The 25,439-nt window shown below is 34.7% G+C and overlaps 2 protein-coding genes across 3 annotated transcripts; one reads left to right on the forward strand and one right to left on the reverse strand.

Moving 5' to 3' along the window:
* Positions 1-22,630, forward strand: LOC100798087 (uncharacterized protein At3g06530). 2 transcript variants are annotated; one of them, XM_003518475.5, is made up of 39 exons: positions 1-383; positions 559-772; positions 908-1,003; positions 1,102-1,219; positions 1,305-1,472; positions 2,701-2,871; positions 3,065-3,120; positions 3,225-3,314; positions 3,414-3,562; positions 4,926-5,008; positions 5,096-5,224; positions 5,358-5,432; positions 6,945-7,113; positions 7,854-7,993; positions 8,127-8,219; positions 8,651-8,831; positions 9,076-9,170; positions 9,290-9,439; positions 9,568-9,724; positions 9,887-10,020; positions 10,221-10,302; positions 10,394-10,574; positions 12,301-12,376; positions 12,547-12,711; positions 12,792-12,857; positions 12,939-13,043; positions 13,187-13,276; positions 14,233-14,450; positions 14,552-14,759; positions 14,872-15,054; positions 15,476-15,571; positions 15,660-15,727; positions 15,816-16,158; positions 17,484-17,699; positions 18,460-19,119; positions 19,210-19,613; positions 20,023-20,275; positions 20,979-21,149; positions 22,259-22,630. In XM_003518475.5, the coding sequence occupies exons 1-39, from the start codon at positions 224-226 to the stop codon at positions 22,487-22,489; spliced, it is 6,444 nt and encodes a 2,147-aa protein (XP_003518523.1). In that variant the 5' UTR covers positions 1-223; the 3' UTR covers positions 22,490-22,630. The 2 variants fall into 2 exon arrangements, with proteins under 2 accessions (XP_003518523.1, XP_006575676.1); XM_006575613.4 differs by having other exon boundaries at positions 16-383; positions 12,939-13,037.
* Positions 22,631-23,045: 415 nt separating this feature from the next.
* Positions 23,046-25,094, reverse strand: LOC100791052 (disease resistance protein RPP5). The gene is made up of 3 exons (XM_003519522.5): positions 24,462-25,094; positions 23,675-24,187; positions 23,046-23,378 (listed from the first exon to the last, which is right to left on the reverse strand). The coding sequence occupies exons 1-3, from the start codon at positions 24,950-24,952 to the stop codon at positions 23,240-23,242; spliced, it is 1,143 nt and encodes a 380-aa protein (XP_003519570.1). The 5' UTR covers positions 24,953-25,094; the 3' UTR covers positions 23,046-23,239.
* Between the last annotated feature and the right edge of the window lie 345 nt (positions 25,095-25,439).

Genomic DNA, 25,439 nt, shown 5'->3' on the forward strand with positions numbered 1-25,439 from the left:
GGAACGACGTCGCTTGGGAAGGGAACATTGGCGGTTGAAAACACATAAGCCCTAAACCCTACGAGCAGCTCAGCGCGAAAGCCGTAAATCAATATAACACCTCGTTCTCTCACAGTCTTCGCTTTTAAGTTCTTCTGCAGAGAAGAAGAAGAAAAGCATAAGCAGAAGAACCAAAACTGAAACCAAAATCGTTGAACCTTCGTTTTGGTGCGAAACCCCAGCAATGGCGTCCTCCATAGCCTCGCAGTTAGAAGCTATCAGATCCTTCGCCAAAACCGATTCTGATCCTCTCAAGAGGCCATACACTCGCCCTTCCATCTTGTACGATCCCAAAAAAGCCGCTGACATCAGCACCGAAACTATTTTCACCGAAGCTCTTCGAGGTCTATCTTCTCAACTTTTTACTTTCGCTCTTTTCAACATAGTACTGCAACTAAGCAATTCAGTTAACCGAATTAAGTTTCGCAGTGATTATCATGGAGCATTATGAAGTGTGTTGCTACTTTATATTCTATTTTTGTATTATTTTTTCTTTTCTTATGTGATGCAACATTCCAGGCTTAGAGATTCTTATTGGCATGGATGAGCGGTTCAGGAACTATAAGAACGATTTGTTTAGCCACAGAAGTATAGAGTTGGATAGAGAGTTAATGGGAATAGAACAGAACAATCAACTTAATGTCTCCATTGCTTCATACTTGAGACTACTTTCTGGATACTTTCTTCATACCTCTGCTCTTCAAACGCTCGAGTACTTGATACGTAGACACAAGTGAGCTGTTTATTTGATTTCAATAATTCAACAATGTTGTTTTCTTCCTAGGGGTGTTGTGTTGATAATCACATTTTGGCTCTGCCTCTTTTACCTTTTTTTGTGATTTTTGATGGGGTTTGTTTTGAGTTTCAGGATTCATGTATACAACAATGAGGATTTGATTTTGTGTACTTTGCCGTACCACGACGAGCCCGAATTTGTTCGAATAGTACAGATACTCGATACAAGGTTAGAAAGATATTATTACATGTTTTTGGTTTGGTTGTGATGTAGATTGTAGACTACTATTGATTGGAGAGGCTTCTGATATTTCTGTTAATATAAAGGAATACTAAATGGGGATTTCTTGATGGTGTGAAAGCCTCTGGTGCACGGCTACCTAGAATGGTCATAGTGCAGCAGTGCATCCGTGATAAGGGCATATTAGATGCTCTATGTAACTATGTGAGTAATTGTTTTGTGTTTAGTTGTGAATTTGGAAGTTCTCTAGTGGAATCAAATAATTAGGTGGCTAAGGATTTGGTTACAGGCATCTCCATCAAAAAAGTCTCGACCTTCAATGCCTGCAATTCGCTTTTGTACTGCTGTTTTCGTTGAAGTTTTGGGTACTGTTGTGACTGTTGATGATGATCTCGTAAAGAGGATACTTCCTTTTGTGAGTCTTCAGCCTGGCATTAAGGGGGTTTCAGATCACAAGGTTAGCTTCCTAGGAAATTATTTTCCATGTGTTAAAATTTAAAACTGATTATAGTTGGACATCATACTGTAAAATTTTTGTGATTACCTTATCATTAGTAGGTGATGTAATTGCATTCAAATGGTACGCTGTGTGAAATGAATTTTCTCTTTTGCTCTACAATATCTGCTAGTGCAATATTATTCATCACAAATAGGACAAGTAATGCTGCATTTTTATGTTGTACAAGTTGGCCTAAAACCATTTTGTTAACAAATGTTATTCACTGTTGCTATGTTTATTGTGTTAAGCTAGTTTCTACTTTCTTTATAATTTGTTTCCATAAATGTAGAATATGCTCGGACTAGCTCATGTCATAATGTATGTTTTGTTCAAGCAATTGATTGCTTTATTTTGCATCTGATCCTCTGCAAAGAAGAGAATATGGTAACATCATACAAGAATATAGTAGCTTACCCTGCCTAGTTGGAGTAAGCTTGGATATTGCTGTTTTGTTATAACTTGAGTATTCTTTTTTCTTTATTGGGCAAGTAGACTTTTTATTTGTGAAAAATGAGTTGGCTTTAATCTTTCCAGTCATGAATTTTCCTTTTTTCATGGTTAGGCTGTGATACAGATTGAGTGCTAAATTGTTTTCGATATCCCTTATTTTTTCGTTAAAATCAGAAATACAAGTAGTTCACCAATATAAAAGATCCCTCCAGTTGCTCTCCATATTTGTAATTGTGATGGAGACTCCCTTAAAATAAACCCACACTGAGCACCTAACAAAGACCATAACCATCTGTTTCTATAACACTCAAGTTGAGGGAAATATATGTTAGTATGACCTTACTTTTGGTGCTTATTTGATCTGTTGAAATATGGGGTTTTAGGTATAGAGGGAAGTAAAGAAGAGAATAGAAACTTTGAATGATATTCTACTGATTATTACGATGAATTGCAATGTCATGGATGGTATATTCATGAAATAGGAAGTACTAACCCTTATTTATGTTAATCATAGAGCAATCCTGAGAGATAATGGAAGTATAGGGAAACTAATCCTAAAACATAATCTAAGATAGGATATGATAAAATATTTTCACATATTATGTATATTCATGTATTTGAGATATGTTTCTTGCCACCCTCTCCTGCTTTTTTTTTGGTCAAATTGTCCTGATTTATAATTAGCACCTGGAAGCTCACTTTTTTTTGCTTTTTTTTTTTGTTTTCTATTATGCAGGCTGGTTCTTTGATGATCATTGGCTTGCTTGGAAACAAAACTGCATTAGCTCCTAAACTTTTGAATAGTTTGATACGTTTGGTTGCTGAGGTTGCTCGTCAGGAGGCTACAGAGTTGACAGATCTCCATTGGTTTCGATTGTCCCTTATTACCTTAATTAGTCTTGTTCAGGTACTAGTGTAATCCTGTGTGCTTGTGTATAGTTTAAATGGAGGTATTAATCCTTTTTTTTTTTGGGGGGGGGGGAGGGGGAGGGGGTTAAATGGTATTTCATCCAATTTCCTTTCATTGTGAAATATCTATTTGACTATTTCTGAATCTGGTTATATTTTCATTATAATTTGTTCTGTTGGAATTTTTTTAGTCTCAAAATGTTGAAATACTCCCAATGAAGGCCTTGGAGATATTAAAGGAAATAAGGTATTCTTCCTCGAACTGCTCAACTTATGCATAATCACTGTGCTTTGACTGTTGTCATTTCTGTACCTATATTTATGATTTATTAAATTCCTTTTTCTATATAGGGACCTGGCAGGGGTTTTATTAGAATTATCTGAGGAGTTCAATATTGAAAAGTTTCTCCTTGTGCTTTTGGACTCCCTGATTGACTGCAGGTGTGCTTTCTATGATTGTCTTTCAGGAGATATATGCTTTAAGTCATATCTTATAGAAGCTTGCGTTTTGTGCTGATTATAACAATAACACATTTGCAGTTCTTCTGATGAATACTGTCAGCGGACTTTGCTATCCTTAATAGAAAAAGTCCCCATAAATGGTCTTGTTTATCATGTGGTCACCAAGATCCTTTCAACTTGTGTGAAATTATCACAAAAAGTTAGCGACTCAACTTCTTCCGTGTCAGGTGTGTATTCTGATTCTGATTTGTAGAAAGGTGATCACTATTCTGTACAACAAATTATATATCCTGGTGTGCTTCATTGTTCATATGGTTTGATCTAATAATTCATACCAAGAGTGAATCAATAAATTTCTAAAGAAAATAATATTTAATGAAAATCTCATTTGGTGATTGAGAAATCACATCTAAACTTCTGTAAAAAAATTGTTTGCATACCTGTGTGAAAATGTTCTTCTGAATTCTGAAAGCAATGACCATGGATGCATTTTAAGTTATTGGGAAATTTCTTTCACCATGAAGTTTGATCGTACTTTGTGTTCGTATTAGCTTATTTTAGAGGCGGAGAAATTTTTTTGGCAGCTTATCGGGAAATTATTCCCCCAACACCGAACTTTCCAACATATAATGCAATAGATGCATGATATTAAAAGTGGTCTACTTAGAAGTGATTTGTTTTCTGTATCAATATTACCTAAGTAATAAAATGTTTGTACATCCTGTATAAATAGTTAGAACTGGAGTTTGAAACACCAGAACAAAAGCATTGCATTATACCACAAGTGCTGACACCACTCCATTTCTACAGTATGAAAAGCATTTCTTAATTAAGAGCCAAACTCTCGGATCACACTGGTTACGATGCCTTATTGTCAAAGAATCTTAGTCCATTCTTTAACGGTTTACCCATGTATTGAAACTGGGAAAAGTAAATTGGAATTTGATGTTGAAGTCTAAAGTGTGCCTTCAGGAAGTGAAGTTTTATTTGTTAAGAAACTACTTACTCTTTTTTTCAACTGTAAATAACACTGATAGATTTATAGAGAAACCCAGAGACCAAGAAAGATACATACGAAGACAGGAAATTTTGCATATACTACTGTCCAATACATTTATGATGCTAACAATCCTTGTTGATACCAACACTATTTTGGCTAAGTTTGAGTGTGGAACAGCTTCAAAGCAGTTGAATATGTGATTTAAAACAAATTTGGAGTGTTGTCAACAAACCCACTAATGAACTAGATATCTTCAAATTGTGTATCTCGCTATATGGTTTATGATTTATCCATGTGTATCATGCGTGCATGTGATGTCTTCAATAGTCAGTGTATTTTGTTTTACTTGCTTCAGCTTGGAAATTCAAATTTCTTTTTAAGAAGTCTCATTGATTTCTGTGTAGATTATTATTGTCAGGTTTTGCTCCTGAATAATTTTCTTTTCTTTTCTTATGGTGTTTTTTTTAATCATTTAGCTCCATATGGTATGCCTTTATTATCTTTTCTTACTAGAAATCTACAACTAGTCAGTTATCATTTGTTGCCTAGCTTATTATTCTCATAACTTTGATTTGTCAAATGTTGATTAGCTGGGTGGGCAAAAAAGATTCTGTTTGTCGTCAATACAAAATACCCTTCTGAATTACGAGGTGCAGCTCATCATTTCCTTCAGGTATGCTGATGAATTGTCTGTTTTTTTGTTGTTGTCATGCATTGTCAGATAGTATATAATGGCTTGAGCTTTGAACATGTTCAACAGGATAACAAAGCACGTTCTAAGAAAGATGATTCATTGTATAAGGTTTTATGTAAGATGTTGGATGGGAATTCGGATTCGTCACTTGATATTTCAGACTCAAATGTTTGGTTGGGCCTGTATCATCCAAAGGTATCAACCATTGACCTATTCTTGATTATTAGGTGTATGTAAATGTAAAAGTGTGTCTTCTCCTGTTCAACAGTGATAATTTTTTTTCTTAATTGTTAGAGCTTCACAATTTGTATTTGATATGGTGCTCTAGGCTGATGTTCGACGTGCTACACTGCTTGATTTAAATAATTCCGTTATCCTGAAAGCCAAGGCAGTTGGTTTAGAGGTATATATGCTCTGCTAATCTTCTTGTCCTCCCAAAACCTCATGTTTCCATTAATTTGTATTTTTTGTTTATGACAATGTTTGAAGAACATCCTTGATGTGCTCCTTTTGGTTGGAAAAAGTTGAAACTTCTTGCTTGATGTGGTTTATTTCCTTTATATACCTGTCCTCCCAAAACTGTATGTTTCCTTCAATTTGTATTTTTTGTTTGACACTAGTTAGAGAGCAGCCTTGATGTTTCTCTTTTTGGGTGACAGAAGTATTAAATTTTTGATTGATGTGTTTTATGTTTTGGACACACACACACACACACACACTCAATGAGGGATTGTTTGATATAAGTTACACCCACTCTCACATCATTCAGTAACTTTTTACTGGATAATTTTATCTCGATACCCATTGTTGGATTAAAAGTTCCTATCATATAGATTATAAATACAAAATTTTAGATTAATTCATTTTTTTGATACATCATTCAGATCATCAAAACTAATGTTATATATTCTTCTGAAATATATAAAAATAAAACCTATTCAATTTTATTCTTATTGTTGTTTATATTTTACAAGATTTGACATAAATAATTTTGGGTAATATACATTTATAATTCAATTGTTGGATTGGCAAAGATTACATTTCATAGTGATGTAAGAGTAAGTGTGATTTACAATAGTGTAAATCAATTGCTTGTAATTTCTGATGGTGACGGCATCTTACTTCTCTTTGATTTTATATTTTTATTTTTAGGAAATGGTTGCATTACAAAATTTTGCTGTCAAACTAGTTTTATTTGGAAATAATTGTTGATACATTTAAGTTCCATTTTGAATGATTTAACTGAGGTACATTTGTAATCTAATTTGTTAAGGCCACTGATTCTACACATTGTTGGTGAGGGAGGGTATAATTGATTTTTGTTACGGAACTTCATTTGAAAGAGTATGTGTACAAGGTGGGAGGAGTATATATCCCTCAAAAGCCACCTCAACTTCATTTGAATTGAGCCAGGTAAAAAAGGCTTAGCAAAAAGTGAAGACTATACAACTCAAGATTAAACCTGATATCTTTACAACACTGTCAAAACTCAAAAGGGAAACCCCTCTGTAAACTGAGCCTTGACCCACGATGAACCCAAGGGGACAAATCTGTCCAAAAGAAAGTGTGATGATGGAAAATGCTATAAAAAATTATTGTATCATGCTTCATTGTCAAACACAAACACCAATTGCTAGTAAGAAGTACACAGTACCAATGGTACCATTATTTAGGTAGCACTAATTAGTACTTGGTATGCTATAATTAATTATATTTATAAGCTGTAAATTAATTGATTATCATTGTGGTTTATGCTATTTTTATGCGAAATTATGAGTTGATTTCATGTTGACTTGGGGAAATCTTTATAATATGATCAAAGTTCTTGCTAGGATGTGTTAATGTGTTATTACTGTTTTGCCATATTCATAGTCTTCAACCTTTAACTAACCCCAAAACACATCTTGTTGATCAGAATCTTATAAACATCCAAGAGGACATATTAAGACAGCTTGAGGATAAAGATCTAACAGTTGTTCAAGCAGCTTTACGTGTTGATGGCTTGCCGAATGTAATAGATTCTTCTAAGCTTCTTGATGCACTACAAAAAGTGCTAAGAAGATGCACTGACAAACTGCTGTCAGGTAATTGGTGATATATTAACAATAATTAGGTAGATATCATCTTTATTGTTTGTGTGTTATATTGAAGCACTACATGCAAGCATCAATTTATCCATAAACTGGGACAGGGACTTTGTTCTCTGAATGTATTCTTGATGGATGCTGATTGATTACTGTTAGGGGGTGGCGGGGTTATATGCAGAATACAGATGTGGTCTTATAAATGTCTAAGTTTTCTTAATGTTTTTCCAATGGTTCAAAGTATTCTTATGCTTATATCTTCTGTCTATTTTGGGATTGATTTGCTCTATTGAACTTATATTCTTTCCCTTTTCTCTTTGAAGGGGTGTCTGGTTGTCCATTTTTATGTTTATTTCATCAAAATATGCTTTTACTTTATGTTGATTAGATTCATATAAGCATATAACCTTCGGTTCATACACTTATTCCAGTTGTACTGCTGTTACTGGAGTATATTTGTCCTCTTGTACTTGTCTTTTATTTTAACATTAATATATTTTATCTTTGCTGATAAAAAAAATATTTGTCCTCATTAAGTTACAGCTAGTTATTTCCTGTCTGTCAAGTAAACTTATTCCAGTTCTGATATAGCCATGAATAAGGATGAATTCGGCTTCCTAGAGATGTTTGTATTAGATATTCTTTAAGCAAATGGTCTTTGCTTGGTTCCTTACTAATTGAATAAAAAAAATTATGCTCTTTGTTCACTCTATGTATTATGCGCCATTCTCTTCTTGTAGGTTCAGCTGATAACTATAGTCTAAATGGTGAAGTTGCTGTCACTTGTCTAAAGAATGCCATCTCCTACTTCAGTGATCATACTGATTACTTGAAGAATGTTGCTGCTATGATTTTTCCGTTACTCCTTGTTCTACCACAGGTAATAACTAACTTCATATTTAATATTTTTTTCGGATAGAAAATTAATATATTTTGGTCTTGTACTTATTTAATAGCTTTTATATTTTCCCTTCTCTGGTAATTATCAAATAACCACTTATTTTGCCATGCAGACACAGAGCTTGAATTTAAAGGCTCTGGGACTAGTCAACAAAATAAACTGGCCACTTTATCAGAATATTGTCGTGTCTTCTTTTGGAGAAGGGGTAAATATCTACTTTCAAATTTGTTTTTAATGTACAATTACAGTATGAAGAAGTTTAATTCTGTTGCTCAAAAAGGCAAGTTTGTCAAACTCTAGATCCTATAAAGAATTTGCCAAGGTGAACTGAAGATATGAATCAAGCATAAGGTCCTGTCTCCTTTGGAAAAGCAAAACTTTGAAAATTCAAATGCACATTTTTTACAGATATTATGGTGGGAATAACCCAATTGGAGCATGACGAGTCTAGTATATGAACATGATATGTTACTACTTACTAGTAGTACTTGTGGTGTGGGTTTTCTCAAAGACATTTTTGGTTTGATAGTATTTCTAAATTGTTAATCAGTAATCACAACAACTCATGAATATGTTTATGTCAGATGAAATCGTCAATCATCTTTTACTTTAGTGACTCTTGAAGTAAAATTGCAGACATTGATACCTGGAAGTTTATCTTCAATTAACTTGAAGACTATTGATAACATGGCTAAGAATTTCATGGTCCACCCCAAAGAGCATATTGCTTGGTTTGTTGAAAGCTGCAGTGATTTGGAGTTGTCAAAGACACTCTTCTTTTTTGTTCTTTTGCAGTCTCTTTTGATAAAACCAAAAGGTTTGTTTTCCCCTTCTCTTTAATATTTTTCAGAAATAGTTGATAACTAATACATAAATATCTTATATCGTATAATGACTAAAAAAGTAATGTTTAAACAAATAAGCTAGAAATAAATGTTTGAAGTATATTTTACTTCCCCTAGTTGTACTTTTCTATTCTCTGTATTAGATTTCTTTGTAAAAAAATTACAAAAGATGGGATCAAGGAATGGTAAATATTGACTTTTTTCTTTTGATCAAAGATGAAGACATTTATACACTATTTGAATGTGTATTTCCTATTCTAAAGGCTGAGTGGGAAACATCAGTGACAGCTGGTGATGCCTCATTGGATGAGGTACAAATAATTTACTAGCATATTGGTGCTTTTATTTCATTTTTTTTATACTTTTTTTGTAATGAGAAGCTAATTTTTTACTTCTGTTTTGATTGTTGGGAATTCGGGTTGTTTTGCAGTTCAAGCCTGAAGTGTTAGACTGGGATTGCAGTGCATTCTTTAATGAGCTTTTGTATGTCAAGCTGAGACATCTAAATGTGAAGGTTATGATTTGCATATTTTGGAGGCTAGCACAACTAATATCAGTACTACCTTCTGACATTCTGCTTGTTAGTAATTCCTTTACTATTTGTAATCCTTTTATCAATTGTCTAATGAACCTGCTTTCCTTCTTGGAATTTGTTGTTAGATTCTCACCTTCAACATTTGTTGGATATTAACCTTTTACAAAATGCAGCATGATGATGATAAGTGGGTCAACAAGATAAGGGATCTGTTTGTATTTTTTGCTTCCTCTAAATTGAAGCATACATTCCGCGAACACCTCCATTACTTAGCAGCACAGTGCAGAATATCACCTCCCCGCCTCTTATCTAAGTTTTTCACAGATGAAGGTGCTCTAAACTTATTATATTTTACTTGGCTAATGTTGTGTTCCTTTGGAATTGATATTTACAAATTGTTTTGGTATTCTATAGTTAACATTTTTCGTTCAGAATCAGAAGTCAGATAAAGTTCAATTGGCATATTTTTTGGTTGAATCTTTCATTCTACAGGTGTTACTGCTGCAATTCAGGTTGAAAGTCTTCAATGCTATGCATTTCTTTGTAGCCTGTCGCAAGATAAATGGCAAATTGAACTTTTAGCTGAATTTCCTTCTGTTCTTGTTCCATTTGCGAGTGATAATCAGGTATGATTCTTTGTTAGCTTTACTCTCTGACGTTGTGTATATTTTTGTCCTTTTCTGCACACCGCCAATTTATAATTGTTGACAAATGGTTTTCTTGGTGGTATATCCTCTATTACTTTTTTTTGCCATTTTCTTTATTTTTGAAAAGATGTTATCGGCTCAAATGATTTCTTTGCATTTTTTTTTAATTTTTCTTCCAGTCTATAAGGGTTGCTGCCATGAGCTGTATTGATTCATTGCGTACATTGTGGTGTCATGTTGAGCGTTCTGGCAAGAAAAATGGTACTCTATTGTCTGAATAATTTGATGTAGCCCTCAATGCCTAATTAATTTTACCTTGTTACTTTATAAATTTCTAAATTGGTAAGAACAGGTAACAATGCAACGTGGATCCATTTTTTGGGTGATGTTTTGGCATTGATGGATCAACAAAAAACATTCATATTGTCCGACAAGAAATTTCTTCCTTCATTGTTTGCATCTGCTTTTCGCTCATCCTGTCCAAACATCTTGGAGCCTCGAAACATCTTGGTACCTCAAGATATAGAAAAAAGGTATTTATGATGTTACTATGACAATTCTCATTTCAATGGCACCAATATTATTACCTTAGAACTATTTGTTATATTCATTGTCTTAGCTGCTGCTTATCAATATGACCATGCTTTCTTGTTCTGTTGATGAAATTAGCTAGATTTTCTTAATGTGGAGAGAAGCATTTGGACAGAGTTTTTCCCCTTTTCTTTTTAAAATCTAAATGATGTTCAGTTGCTGTTGCTGGGAAATAACTGTTCTGTTTCTGTTCATTGTCCCCATTGTCAAAACTCAAAGTTCATAAGGATTGGAGGGATGCATGACACAAATAAAGTCATATAGGGAAGGGGAAAGTAAATTAAGGGTGGGACGAGAAAGAAATGGAAATTTAGGTAGATGGCATATAGGGAGAACTAGGACATTCATTCAATGTGAATATATATATATACATATATATATATATATATATATATATACACAGCTGATAATTAAAATGGTGCTGAACCAATGCATAAACTGTAGGATGGAACCTTAACTTGACAGTTGAATAATCCTATTTTTATTCAAGATGGAAATGCTAATCAATTATATTGCTTATAAATTTTGTAATTATGGGTTTTCACTTGAGAGCTGTTTTGATATGTGTTATTCTATTTCTTTTATTATTATTGTTCTAGAATGGTTGCTTGTTTTCTTCTTGTCCTTATTTATTTCCTCTAGATGAATTCTTCGATAAACATGAAATAAAAAATTATGATAAATTCCAAACTAAGCAATATGACACTTTATTTTGGAGTATTTTATTAAATTGCAGCTTTAGGCTTTGGTGTGCATGTGCATGTGTTTCTGTTATGTATATATGACCAATTGACATTAAGTGTCAAATTTTATATTTCACCAAATCCTATTCCTTGCTTCTCCTTTAATCTAAAAGGCTAGGATTGATTCACTGAACCAATCACTTGACCAACTGTTTTCTCTTCCCACTACATGGGCCTTGCTGTTGTATTTTTTATTGCTTTTTTGCCTTGCTGAGCGCTGACGAGATTGTGATAAGAGTTCTTGGCTGGTGTTTCCTAAGAAGGTTCTAGCCGGCAGGTGAAGTTGCTTTATGTACCATAATACATCCTGGTATAAAGACAAGTCTCTAGTAGAGACTCTCTATAATCAATGATGCCAGCAACCATTAATAAAATGACATTATAAACCAGATCTCATCAGCGTCCCCAAGCGGTCCATCTGTGTCACTGTGACAACTGGGTTTGTGAAGAAGAGAATTGGTCACATAATTGATTTAGTGAATGAATATTAGCATTTAGATTAAAGGATAATGATAGGTAGGATTTGGCGACACATGTACAGTCACATAGACCTTGACATTGTTTCATTTGCTTTACATTAGTGTTTTTGTTTGTTTATTTATTTAGACTTTGTTTAATGTTACATATTGTGTGGCTTACCTTTTTAGAGGAGTTAAAGCTGCTTTGTGTTATTGAGATTGATTGTAGGGATAGAATAGGTTTAGGATTCCATTGTTATTGGTTCTGATACTTATGCTCATTGTTTGATGCATATTTCTGTGAGTCTTATATTGTAACTTTCTCCATCTTACTTTTACCTTTTCATTTTGCTTGTTAGTTTCTGTTTTTTTAAAGAGTGTTCCTTATCTTCATTCATGAAAAATGTTCATTTGATTTAAATTCTGGGATTCTTTATTCCACTTTGTTCCCAAACATATCTTTTCAGGTTTGACCAGCCTACAAAAATAAAAATTCTCGGCTTCATTTTGGGTTCCACTCTTAAATTCTCTAACTACGGGAAGGTTTGATGTCTTGACGCTCTTCTATGTTTCTTTTTATATTTTTAGTTGTGGAGATAGAGATACAGATCAAGGTTTCTTATGTTCAGTTCCAGATTAACAGTGTTATGTGTGGGTTTTTATGCTGTGCTGAGACTATAAGGAAGTAACTTATTTGCTGATGTTGCTTGCAGCTAATGATTTTATCTTTATTCAAAGGAATTGGGAATGCCCTTATGCACATTCCAGAAGTTGGGCCATTGTTGTCCTCTTTTCTGGAGCAGTACTATGATGAGCTCAATAAGTCTTGTCCAAAATTGTCAAACACTGAAACTCAGATAGTGTGCCTTTTGCTGGAGGTATGTGTATTTTGTTTAGTTTTAGCTTATGGAACCTTTATTCTGAGGTTTGGTGTGAACTTGTTCCTCTTCATGTGTAGAGCTGTGTTATGTCATCTCCCTCTGGTGGAAATGATCTTCAAAATCTTTTACTGAAAGCTTTGCGGGTGAGATACTAAGATGTGTGTTTTACCTATGTCATGTTTTGTTATTTTGAATTTACTGACTTAATTCTTGGGAACTTTCAGTTGGGTGCCATGACTTCGGATGACCCTGCCTGTGTAAAGCCTTGCATCACTGTCTTGAACAAACTTAACAGTCAATTCTATATGGAGTTGAAGAATGAAGTAAAGGTCTTATTGGCAGTATATCTATTTATATTCAGAGTTTGTTGTTGTCATTCATGATAATTGATGAGTAGATCTAATGATCTAGATTATCACTAATGTAGCTTCTACTGTGACCTAAACTTATAATTTTTTCTTATGCCTGTCAGGAGGGTTTATTTTGTGAGCTCGTGTTTTTGTGGCATAATGATAATGGTGATGTACAACGTGCAACTAAAGAGGCATTAATGCGCATCGATGTGAGTTCCTTGCTCTTGATCAAATGTTATTACTTATTAACCATGTGTTGTCTCAGTTAGTGTTCCCTTTTTTTTTTATGTATTTTTCTGGTGTGTGCGATTTCTTTAGTGGTTACTTGCAAAGAACTTAATCTTTTGGTATTATTCAATCTGGACCTTTGGGGTTTTCATCCCTTAAAGGTTGTTTAGTTTTTTTTCCCGGGGTGGTGGTGGATCTTGGATCCTTTCCCCCACCTTTGTGGTTTTCATCCCTTCAAAAAGGTTGTTTAGTTTTTTTTCCCGTGGTGGTGGTGGTGGTGGATCTTGGATCCTTTCCCCCTTTACCGTGGTTGATGAGCTCCCTAGTTTTAGCTTTGTGCTCTCTGATTCTGGACGAATCTTGGTCTCTCTCTTCGGCAGTATTCCCATCTATTCCCAGTCAGATCGTGATGGTTTCTGGCTGTTGACATGGCAACCTTCCTCTTGTGTTCAATCCTCTGTTATCTGCTGTCTCCTCTTCGTTGCAGTTCTGTTCCTTCCTTGCTTTTTGTTTGAATCAAACATGTGTTTCATCATTATCTGCTGGGTGTTTAGCTTCAAATTCATCAATTGACAAAATGGATGATGTTATTATTCATCAATTGATAGTAAATTTTTAAAAATGATAAGATAAATGTATTCTTCTAAAAATCCTTAAACAATTAATATGGTAGTGGCCTGAGTTGAAATTTTAAAAATGTAAACTCCATTTTTATCACTGACCATAGCCTTTTGGATTAACTGGTTGTTTTGCACTATGAATGTTATTTGTTATTTATTTTGCATTATGCTTTTCAATGTCCAACCTCACCTAGTGGCATAAGGTTTTGTTGTTGTTTCTTTTCAATGTAGTGGGAGGTTTTTTCCAACTTTTTATTCCACGGAAGGAAAAAAATAAATAAAATTGAGAATAACTGGTGTATATATTGCAATTGCAGATTAGTTTCTCAACTGTTGGCCACATGCTTGATCTTATACTTGCACAGAAGAGTTGTATAAGTAGTTCAGCAGAAGAAAAGATGGTGAAGAAACAAAAATTCATAGGACATCAAGAAGCAGGATATCCTCCTAATGACATATCCAGAAGAGATAATCCAGTCTACATCCTTAGTTCCCTTCTTGATGTTTTGCTACTGAAGAAGGACATAACAAACAGGTGACTTGGTTACTTCTGAATCTGAACTTACATTATGGGTACTGCTAAGATGATTATTTAAAGCATTTAATCGTGCTAAATTCTCAATTTGATTCTTGCAGGCATTTACTTTTAGGGCCCTTATTTAAGCTTCTTAGCAAGGTGTTTTCAGGTGAATGGGTGAATGGTGCCTATTCCCCGGTGAGAAGGTTAAGCCAACCTTCAAGTCCTTCTGAAGCCAACAATTACACAATATATCATATTCAACAGACTCTGTTGATAATCCTGGAGGATATAATTATTTCTCTTAAAAGCATGGCTCCGCTAAATGTATGCTTCCAAGTCATGAAGCCAGAAAATTTATTACGTTGTTAGAAATACTATTAGTACCTTTTCACTAATTTAGCTATTTCCTTATAGTAAGTTCTGTCATTGTTGACAGGAAAAAATAATAAGTGAAATTAACATCAAGCTATTGATAGAGTGTGCCCGGAAATCCCCCGTTGCAGTCACCCGCAACCATGTATTTTCTGTACTTTCTGCTGTTACCAGAGTCTTTCCAGGCGAAGTTTTGGAGCATATGCTTGATATTCTAGAAGTTATTGGACAAGCAGCTGTCACACAGGTTTGTTAATATAGGGTTTCCATGTACTGAACTTCGGGCATTCTTTGGGTAGAATAGCTTATATCCTTTTCTTATGTTTCCATGCTTGTTGGAAAGTTCCACAATTCCTACCTCGTTTACTAGGATGTGCTTTTTATAGTTGTTAAGATGAAATCTAACACGGTATCAAAGCCTACTGCCATTTCTGTCGTTTCCAAGTTTCCTTTGTGCATCACTTGGTCAGCCGGCATCCGTGGAGTGGGAGGGGGTGTTGAAAGTCCTACATCACCAATAGAAGTGCATGCTTAGATTCTTATTAACTCTTGCAACTTAACTTTTAGTTGCAGTGTTTAAGAGAAATTCTTCATAATTCAATTTAGTAAGGACTAATAATTCAGTGTAGTAACTGTGGTGTCATCATTTCTCTTTTATGTGCCTGTAGATTGACAGTCATTCAAAGCATGTTTTTGAGGATCTTATATCTGCAATTGTTCCGTGTTGGCTGGCTAAGACAGATGATGTGGAGAAATTACTAATGGTTGGTTTTTCACAGAAATGATCTTCTGCTGCTTGATAGAAAGAATCTCTTTGCAGTTCAACCTTCTTATGTTTTTTTTTTCCTCCAGATTTTCATGGATATATTGCCTGAAATCGTTGAGCACAGAAGGCTGTCATTTGTGTTATATCTATTAAGGTATTGTTCTACTTCTACATCATGATCTTGCTATTGATACATTAGCCATTGGTTTTTGGTCTGTCTTATAATGATGGCTGTTTTGCAGAACTTTGGGTGAGGGTAAAAGCTTAGCCTCATTGCTTATCCTACTTTTGCGTTCATTAATTTCAAGGAAAGCTGCCTGTTTCCTTAATGTCAAGACACGAGATGATTTAACATTTTATACTGGGGAATGGGAATATAAATTTGCAGTGCAAATTTGTGAACAATATACGAGTATGATTTGGCTTCCTTCTTTAGTCATGCTGCTTGAGCAGAGGGGAAATAGTGATGTTGACCAGGCACTGTTTCTGGAATTGTTTATTGTAATGCAATTTTCCTTGCAAAAGTTGCAAGATCCAGAATTTGTGTTTAAGTTGGAATCAGGAGAAGATACTGCAGTCATTCAGGTATAAATCCACGTCAGATGCATGCTAGATACTTGTATTCCTTTTAATGCCTTTATTCAGTTCTACAAGGCAAAGTCTAGATGTAACTTATATTACGATATTTATGCTGATAAAAAAAAATATTACGATATTTATGAATAGCTTCTATTTTTGCCTGACCCATGCCCAATAATGGCTAACAGATACATACAGTATGTTGTTGAGATGTTGATATCTCATAATTCATAAATTTGGGCATACTATGTTGACACCCAGGGGCTGCAATGTGGTGTCACCACCCGTCCTGCCTTTTTGCAGCCAAGGGACGTGGTGGAAAGCTTTGATACCAATTGATAAGAACCTTGGGAGGACGAAACCACAAAAGTTGTCATTGTACTTAGTTAGAGAGCCCAAGGCCTTTTAAACCTCGCTAGAATTGCATACTTCTAATGTGCGATTCGATTCCCATAGTCTGCAATTGGACCCTACCATTAACATATATCTCCCCTGATTTATTAATTGAAGGAGGTCCGTGTGGGGTAAAAAAAAAAGCAGTATTGGACTTAAGTTTAAGGGGTGTCAATGTAATTTGCCTGACAAAATAGTATGATACACATGATGAAGTTAAATTTCCATCAATCAGAAATTGTGATTTTAAGGTGAGGGACAGATCTTAGGATGATATTGAAGCAGAAGCAGACTTCATTATTGTGAACTGAAATATTCATTGTTTGTAGAATATACATCATATTTGTTTGCCTTTTCTTTGTAGGTTCATGCTTAGATACTGTTTTTGGTTTTAGTGTGATTGCAATGGCATTGGTGTTTCATGCTTATATGTGTGTTAATGTGTGATTGCAATGACACTTGTTTCTTAGATGAACATATTTCTCAGAAATTGGACTTAGGGCCCTAATTCAACCCCACAAAAACTGGCTTGTAAGGTGAGGACTGCCCAAGTTTGATAAGTTCTATTTAACCACATGTCTAGTTGATGTGGGACAAAATCACCATCCCTCGGGTTGCAATTAAGGCAACCCCCAAAGAGGCCACAACTAAGGCTAGGGGTGACCGCAATTTACTGAATTTAGGCGACATTCCGACAATAGTCATAACCAAAACATGAACTGAAATATTCTTTGTAGAATATATGTCATATTTTATTTTTTCTTTGTAGGTTTAATATTGAGATTTTTGGTTTCTTATTGTGATAGCAATGGCATTAGTGTTGCGTGCTTATATTTTTCTGTAATTGTTCTAATCTTTAAATAAGCCTTATAAACTCTTGTTTTTTTTTATGAACATATTCATAATCAAAATAAATGTGATGGCCTCTTCAATTTCAGAGGGCACTAGGTGAGCTTATGGAGCAGGTTGTTTTACTCTTGCAACTTGTAGATGCAAGAAAAAAACAACTGAATTTCCCTGTAATTCTGAGGAGAGAGTTGAAGGAAACTATGCGAGCAGTTGTAAGGAATCTAACAACAGTCATGATACCTGTCATATATTTTAGGAGCATAATTAAATTGCTTCGTCATGCAGACAAGAATGTAGGAAAAAAGGTATGGTTTTCAATGAAGTTACAAAATATGAGATTTTATTAGGATCTTGCATTATTTTGATACAAGGGTAAAGTGGTAAACCACCATTTGTTGGTGTCTTTATCTGCTTTGTAGTATTCTATTAAACATCCTGATTTTCAAGATGTTTACTTAATTTGGTGGGTATACACAATGGTCATTTATTCTTTTATCATATGATGATTATTGAGTTATATTAACATATGTTATGAATACCGTTAGTTGTATATAGACTGTAAATTGTTTAGTTTGTATTGACCACACATCTTGGTAAATTATTTATTTGCCTTTTAATGTGTGTGCATAAGCACATGATAAGAAGCCAAAAATACTAAGGGGGACGATTACTTGCACTTTTATTTCCTGTTTTCATTTTCGGTTTTCACTTTTTAATTACAAAAATACCACCTTGTTTTCAATCTGTTCCCTGTTTTCATGTATTTGTACAGGAAATGCTAAAAGCTTTTTTTTCTCCATTTCCTGTACAAATCTATGAGAATAGGAAACAAATTGAAAACAAGTTGACATTTTTGTAATTAAAGAAAACAGGCAATAGAAGTGCAAGCAAATGCCCCAAATTTTTAATAGAAAAGAAAGTATTGGTATATCGAAAAACATTAAAGTTTTCCAATGTTTGCACACCATGTGCCCATGTGCACAGAATAGAAATCCACATTTTTTGTGTGGTGTGAAAGCAAGACAGTGAGAAACTGAGTTGATATTTGTATTTCTTGTGCTGCAGGCTCTTGGGCTGTTATGTGAGGTTGCAAGAAATCACAAAAATGTCAGCTTAAAGCTTAAAGGCAATAAAGGTTCAAGGTCAACTCCAAGTTTTCTTTTGCTTCATATGAATGAAACTTCTCAAGAATCACTTAATAAATTGTGTTTAGAAATTATTCGAGTACTTGATGATTCATCAAATACCTCCTTGAAAGTGGCAGCAGTTTCAGCATTAGAAGTTCTAGCTGAAAGATTTCCTTCTAATAATTCCATCTTTAGTCTGTGCCTTGGATCTGTTACAAGACATATTGTGTCTCATAACTTGGCTGTGACTTCTAGCTGCCTCAGAACAACTGCTGCCCTGATCAATGTTCTAGGTCCAAAATCACTGGCAGAACTTCCCAAGATTATGGACAATGTGATGAAGTCATCTCGTCGAGTATTGGCTAGTTTGGATAAGAAACCCGAAACCACCGATGTTTTATCAGCCTCAAATGAATCCCATTTTTATGTTCTCATCACTTTGGAGGCAGTCGTGGACAAGCTTGGTGGATTTTTAAATCCATATCTCACAAATATCATGGAGCTTCTGGTGCTTTATCCTGAATATGTTTCAGGAGTAGATGCAAAAGTGGAGTCTAGAGCTCATGGAGTACGAAAGCTTCTTGCTGAAAAAATTCCTGTAAGGCTTGTTATAATGTAGCATTGTGTAAATGTGGTATGAAATGAAATACCCGTTTTTTTCTTTACCAAACACTTTATTTTTTTACAGGTTCGACTTGCCCTGCCACCTTTGTTAAAATTATACCCAGCTGCCATTGAGGCTGGGGATAAAAGCTTAACAATTGTATTTGATATGTTGGGAACCATAATTGGTACAATGGACAGATCATCTATTGTGGCATTCCATGGAAAGGTATTTGACCTTTGTTTGGTTGCTCTTGATCTGCGCCGTCAAAGTCCTCCTTCAGTTCAAAACATTGATGTAGTGGAAAAAGCTGTGCTTAACACAATGACTGTTCTGACCCTAAAACTTACTGAGAGCATGTTCAAGCCTCTTCTCATAAAGAGTATTGAGTGGGCAGAATCTGAAGTGGATGAAACTGCCTCTAGCGGAAGCATTGATAGGGTCATATCGTTCTATGGCATGGTAAATAAGCTTACAGAGAGCCATCGGTAAGTCAGTATTTTGTTAGCTAGTTATTGTTCGTTTTAGAAAATGGTCTTTGAAATAAGCATGCTTTGAGTTTATTTAAACGACACTTTATTTGTGTTTCTAAATATTTTGTATCAGAAGAAGAGTTTAGCTTTTTGTTTGTATTAAATTATGTATGTATATATTAATGTAGATACGAAAATTGTGTTTTGAACCACTGTAATATGTCAACCACTTGTGACAGTTGAGATTTGTACCATTTGGTCTCAGTATTAAACTGGAAGTTAGTTATCAATGCGATTTCCTTAATTGTCTATGATGTTTACACGAATAAACATAAGAATATAATCAGTTATGATGTTACCTTGTTTACCCAAAATAATGATCAAATCACAGCGGTTTAAGATGGTGCTATATCCTTATTTGTAGGTCATTGTTTGTTCCTTACTTCAAACACTTGCTTGGTAGTTGTGTTCATCATCTTAGTGAAGGTGGAGATGTGAAAGTGTCTAGAGTGAATCAGAAGAAAAAGGCCAGGATTCTGGATGATGGCAATATAAAAGAAATAGGCAGTGTGTCTATCAATGCCTGGCATCTCAGGGCACTAGTCTTGTCATCCTTACATAAGTGTTTCCTGTACGACACTGGGACCTTGAAGTTTCTTGACTCCTCAAATTTTCAGGCAAGTGAATTCTTTACATAATAAGAACTCTCATTTGTTTCATCTATCCGTATACGTTGCCAAAGCTTTTGGATACTGAACTGATGTGTCTGTGAAGTATCGGGCCTTTATAGTTATGAAAATCTAATATAGTTTACATGAGACATAGAAGCATATATAAACATTGAAAAGCGTTGTCCCTTGATGAACCAAAATGGAAACTCTTTATGGATGATCTCAAAAAAGGATTGAGATTGATACTATTCCTATTTGTAGATAATAGGATGTGATTTAAGATGATTTTTTTTAGTAATGTGCAGGCAATATGCTTTTAATTTGAATTTCTAGATTTTTTTTTTTACATATCTAGATTTATATCTTATACCTATCCTATCCTATGTATTTTTAGAATAATTGCATAGTCATTTTAGTACTTTTCATATCTGATATATGCATCGTATTGGCATCAGTATCTATTTTCACCGTTTCGAGTGGTTATGAAAAAATTCTCTAGGAAGACTTTTTTTCCACCTAGTTGAGTGGATTTTTTAAAGGCTGTGCATTAATTGGGAATTTTTCCATTCCATTTAAAAATACTTTGCATGTTTTCTCATTCCATTATTAAGGAATAAAATATTCCCAAATCTTTCAGCTTCCTTCAGCAATATTCTTGCTCATTATATTCCCTCACTGACTGTAATATCTTGTTTGCTGCTTGCTACAGATGTTGTTGAGACCTATTGTTTCACAACTTGTTGTAGATCCACCAGCACTGTTGGATGACAGCATTAATATACCAAGTGTGAAGGAAGTTGATGACCTACTGGTTGTATGCATTGGTCAAATGGCAGTGACTGCTGGATCAGACCTTTTGTGGAAACCTTTGAATCATGAGGTGATTTTACAATTTCTATTCTTTTATACTATTTGTTAATGATTGTGCAAGTAATTTGATACTGACATACTGGTAATCTTGTTTTTCATTGAGTGAATATGACTGGTTCTACTATTCTCCCTATTAGTTTGGGTGCATGGATGCCCCATGACATTTTAACAATAGAAGTAATTATCTATCTAAAGGCCATAATAAAAGTGCAAGTTACAGATAGGGCCCCCGAAAACTTTTAATTTAACAAATGCCTCTCACATGCATACATTCAGGCAGTAGCTGTAGTGCAGCAGCAAGCCAACTGGGCTCCTAGCAATGGCAGCAGGTCCAAATATGGAGTTTCCAACATTAGTCATTCAAACTAGAAAAACGAGCTAATCATTACCAAAACCTTCCTTTGCTAGACCTCCATTTTTTGCGTTGCTAACAACTACCTATCAACATCACCCTAAGCATAGTAAAACCATGTCCTATTTAGGAAAACTTCAACAAGAACTTCTAAGAAGAAAATAAGAAGGTAAAATGGATTGACTTTCTTCCGTAAGTTAAAATTAACTTGTGCACAAGTTAAAATAAGTTTTTGGAGAAGCTAAATGAGAGCTTCTATAAAAGTTGATTTTGACTTATGAGGGAAGCTTAATTCATTTTACACTCTTTTTTTTATTATTCTGTAAGTGCTTATTGAATAGTTTATCCGAAAAGGGTTTCAGTCATAGACTCGACCTTTTCTGATATGTTTATTGGGCTTTACAAGGTTTAATTGTAAACATGCTGCAGCTTTTATGCCATTTTGATCAAACTTTAGTAATCATGTCAATTGACCCTTTGTATCCCTGCGGTTTTGACCTACGGGTGAATTATCTTTAAAGATCTGAACTTGCTCCTGTACTCTTGCATCCCCATTTCATAATATATTAGCTTTGGTCCTTTGTAGTCATCCATGCCTCATTTATGCGGTTGAAGTTTAGCCCATTAGTTCGTTGTTATAGTTTTGGGTATTCAGTAATATGTAAAGCTCTTGAATGCTATATGTTTGTACCCCACACATACTACTATACTAGTATTCCTAAGCAACTGAATATCTTTCTGCCTTCTTTATCCGGTTTTTTTTGCAGGTTTTGATGCAGACACGGAGTGAAAAATTGCGAGCTAAAATATTGGGCCTCAGAATTGTTAAATATTTTGTGGAGAACTTGAAAGAAGAATATCTAGTGTTCATAGCTGAAACAATCCCCTTCCTCGGTGAACTGCTTGAGGATGTGGAGCTTTCAGTTAAATCTCTTGCTCAGGAAATTCTGCAGGAAATGGAATCTCTGAGTGGAGAAAGCCTTCGCCAATACCTATGACGTAGATTAGGAGAGCCGTATTCATGGTTTTGTGACATGAGCAAAGAGCTAGAGATGTGTAATCAAACAAAAAATATAATGGATAGGCCAGTGTAAACTGTGGTTAATCAAGGAAAATTAGCATTTATTTATTCTGATAAAGGTTAAAGTTCAATTTTTCCCGTGCAATTTTTAAACTCAGTCATTTATAGCATAGTGCTTTTGGGGGTACTTGTGATAGTAAGAGAAAAGAAAAAGAAAGATTAAATTGGTTTATTTTTTAAAATATCATTTATACATTCTCCAGAGGAATTTTATCCGAGACTCTTGTACTTCTTATTTTTTGACAAGAATTCTATTTTGTATCTTTCATTTTTAAGCTTTATCATTTCATTATCTTTGAAAACTTTTTTTTTATTAAGTTTTTGACGCATACTAAATGTTTAAGCTTTTATTATTTCATTATTGTATCTCTTCAATGTATATATTTTTTCTTATTTGATATTCTGCCTCATGAATAGTTATCACAGCTTCTTCTTGGTTTGTTGTTAGCTAGTGAGAGAGTGAGGGAGAGTAGTAGTATTAAAAGGGAGATGTTAATCTCAGACATAATCCTTGGACCTTGGTACACACCAAAAAAAAAGAAAAACACGAGACCTCAAGAATTACACAAGATGTAAAAGGAACATAATAAACCTTGAGAATTGAACTGGATATAGTAACAACATCGTTAAGCACACATAAATTCAAGGCTGCTTGCTGATGTCACTATCAGCTGACTACACAGCTCCCAATCTCCCAATGCGTGCATTTTGACACTCTTGACTCTTCCTCGTAGCTGTCATTGGAGCAAGGACTTGGTATATTAATGGCCTTTTCCACAATCCTTTCGATAAATTCATATTGGTACCTACACAAGTACAAGGCCTTTTAACACATTAAGCTTGAGTAATTAATCTTCTCGCTTATATGGATTATCGTACAAAATACAAGACCGCACCAAACCAAACAGCAAACAAAACTCCATGTCTAGGACAAGAACTATACATTTCCTATTTACCATTTATTTGACCATTTCACAGATGGTCAAGAGGGAGGCATATTATTAAGGGATTAATAGTCATTTAATCAGCAACTAGAACTAATAGACATTAATAAACAACAAATTAACTTGATCAGCCAAAATTAATTAAAAGCATTACATACTGATTTTCCCTGAGATGCTCTCCTTCCAAGTTGGCGATTTCAGACAAAGCAGACCTCCATTTATGCACCTTCCCAGAGTCCTTTCCAAATCTTTTCTCCTGGGCAGTCATGGCATCACCATAACTTTTTGTTTGATTGCATACATCGGACTTTTCCACATTGTAAAATATTGGCCAAACCATTTGATTCCTGGTTTTCACGCACTCAATGATCTTGGAAAGTTCATCAAGACACCACGTGGAATACCCATAGTTTTCAGAGAACACTACAATTGAAAGCCTTGATCTTTCAATTGCTCCCATAATCGTAGGTGAAATTTGATTCCCACCCTCCAATCCCTCATCATCCATGAAGACGTAGAATCCCTCCCGGCAAAAGGCTTTATAGAGAAAACCTGTGAAAGAGTGGCGGGTATCTCTTCCCCTAAAACTCAGAAAAACATCATATCGGCGGCGCTGGCGCCTCTTGGCTATATCAACAATCTCTCGGATGAATTCATATTCGTATCCGGACCTATAAAATCAGTGTACAAGTCCCTTTAATTATCAGGCCAACTCAAGCACAACAAAATCAGAACTATACTACACTGAAACAGGAAACAGAACCTTTAATTTTTAAAAATCCACAACACCCCATCCATTTGTATCACTTTCTAAAACGATAATGAGACGAGCAGAGGTTGCAAATAAAATAAGTAACTAAGAACTGGTGCTATGCTAGTAGACAAGACAAGATAACTTTATTAACTAAAAAGTAAATAAAATTTGCAAGCATATTACTTACATACCCATTTTGGTATTCCATAGCAGTCCAACCGTAGACTTCTAGCAAGGCGTCCTTCCATTCATTCACCCTCTCTTTGTAATCTCCAAATCTTTCTTCGAATACACAGAGCGCTTGTTGATCAGGTCCACTAAATATTGCATCCATTATTTCCCCTCGTTCCACTTTGTAAAAGACGGGAAGCAGCAGTTGCTTCTTCCTCTTTATACACCGAACGATGGCCACAAATTCATCAAGATTCCTTGGGGATGATGCGTAGTTTGGAGAGAGAACAACAATTAACAAGTTTGATTCTTTAATTGCTCTTAGAGCAAAGGGTGAAATTTGGTCGCCATTCATGAGTAGTAGCTCATCATGATGATTATCTTCTGTGAAAAAGGTATTGATTCTGTTGCGGCGCAAAGCATTATAGAGATTACCAGCGAAGGTGTAGCGGGTATCTGGGCCAACTAAACACAGAAAAACATCGTACTTGTTGTTGGGTTCATTCGTCATGATGAATCACAAGGCCTTCTCCTCTGCCCTGCCTCGTGTTCTTATTCATTATTCATTTTTCATTAATGCGCATCTCGGTACAAAAAATGCCTCCCTCAGTTAGCTCCCTACGTATAATCTGATTAAAAAAACCCTTGGCTTCTCAGCCGATAAGCTTGACTTGACTTATTTAAATATTCATTTTTTTTAATTTCTAATCAACTTGGATATTAAATATGATTTTAACAGAAGTTTAAACTTTGATTTATCATATTGTCACGAGAGAGAGACTAATAGTCCCTTATGTTAAACTCAACTTTTTTTTTTTTTTCATTTTCAATATGTGAAAAATAAAGTGACAAGAGAAGGGGGGAGACATTGGACATTGAGTGGAGAGGTCAAGTCAATTATTATTATTTTTTAAAAAACTCAATCGAAAGTGAAATAATTACTTTTCTTTTTTTTCTTATTATAATTAGCATGTAAGAAAAAAATATTTAAATATAAT

The sequence above is a fragment of the Glycine max genome, chromosome 2 (genome assembly GCF_000004515.6).
Source record: "Glycine max cultivar Williams 82 chromosome 2, Glycine_max_v4.0, whole genome shotgun sequence".
Taxonomy (NCBI): Eukaryota; Viridiplantae; Streptophyta; class Magnoliopsida; order Fabales; family Fabaceae; genus Glycine; species Glycine max.

Excerpts from the sequence above, each read along its gene's own strand:
- LOC100798087 (XM_003518475.5), top strand. The coding sequence starts at position 224 with ATGGCGTCCTCCATAGCCTCGCAGTTAGAAGCTATCAGATCCTTCGCC. Across the intron at positions 2,872-3,064 it reads CCTTAATTAGTCTTGTTCAG|TCTCAAAATGTTGAAATACT; the intron begins GTACTAGTGTAA and ends GAATTTTTTTAG. Across the intron at positions 5,009-5,095 it reads CAGCTCATCATTTCCTTCAG|GATAACAAAGCACGTTCTAA; the intron begins GTATGCTGATGA and ends CATGTTCAACAG.
- LOC100791052 (XM_003519522.5), bottom strand. The coding sequence starts at position 24,952 with ATGACGAATGAACCCAACAACAAGTACGATGTTTTTCTGTGTTTAGTT. Across the intron at positions 24,188-24,461 it reads GCTATGGAATACCAAAATGG|GTCCGGATACGAATATGAAT; the intron begins GTATGTAAGTAA and ends CTGATTTTATAG. Across the intron at positions 23,379-23,674 it reads GAGCATCTCAGGGAAAATCA|GTACCAATATGAATTTATCG; the intron begins GTATGTAATGCT and ends GTACTTGTGTAG.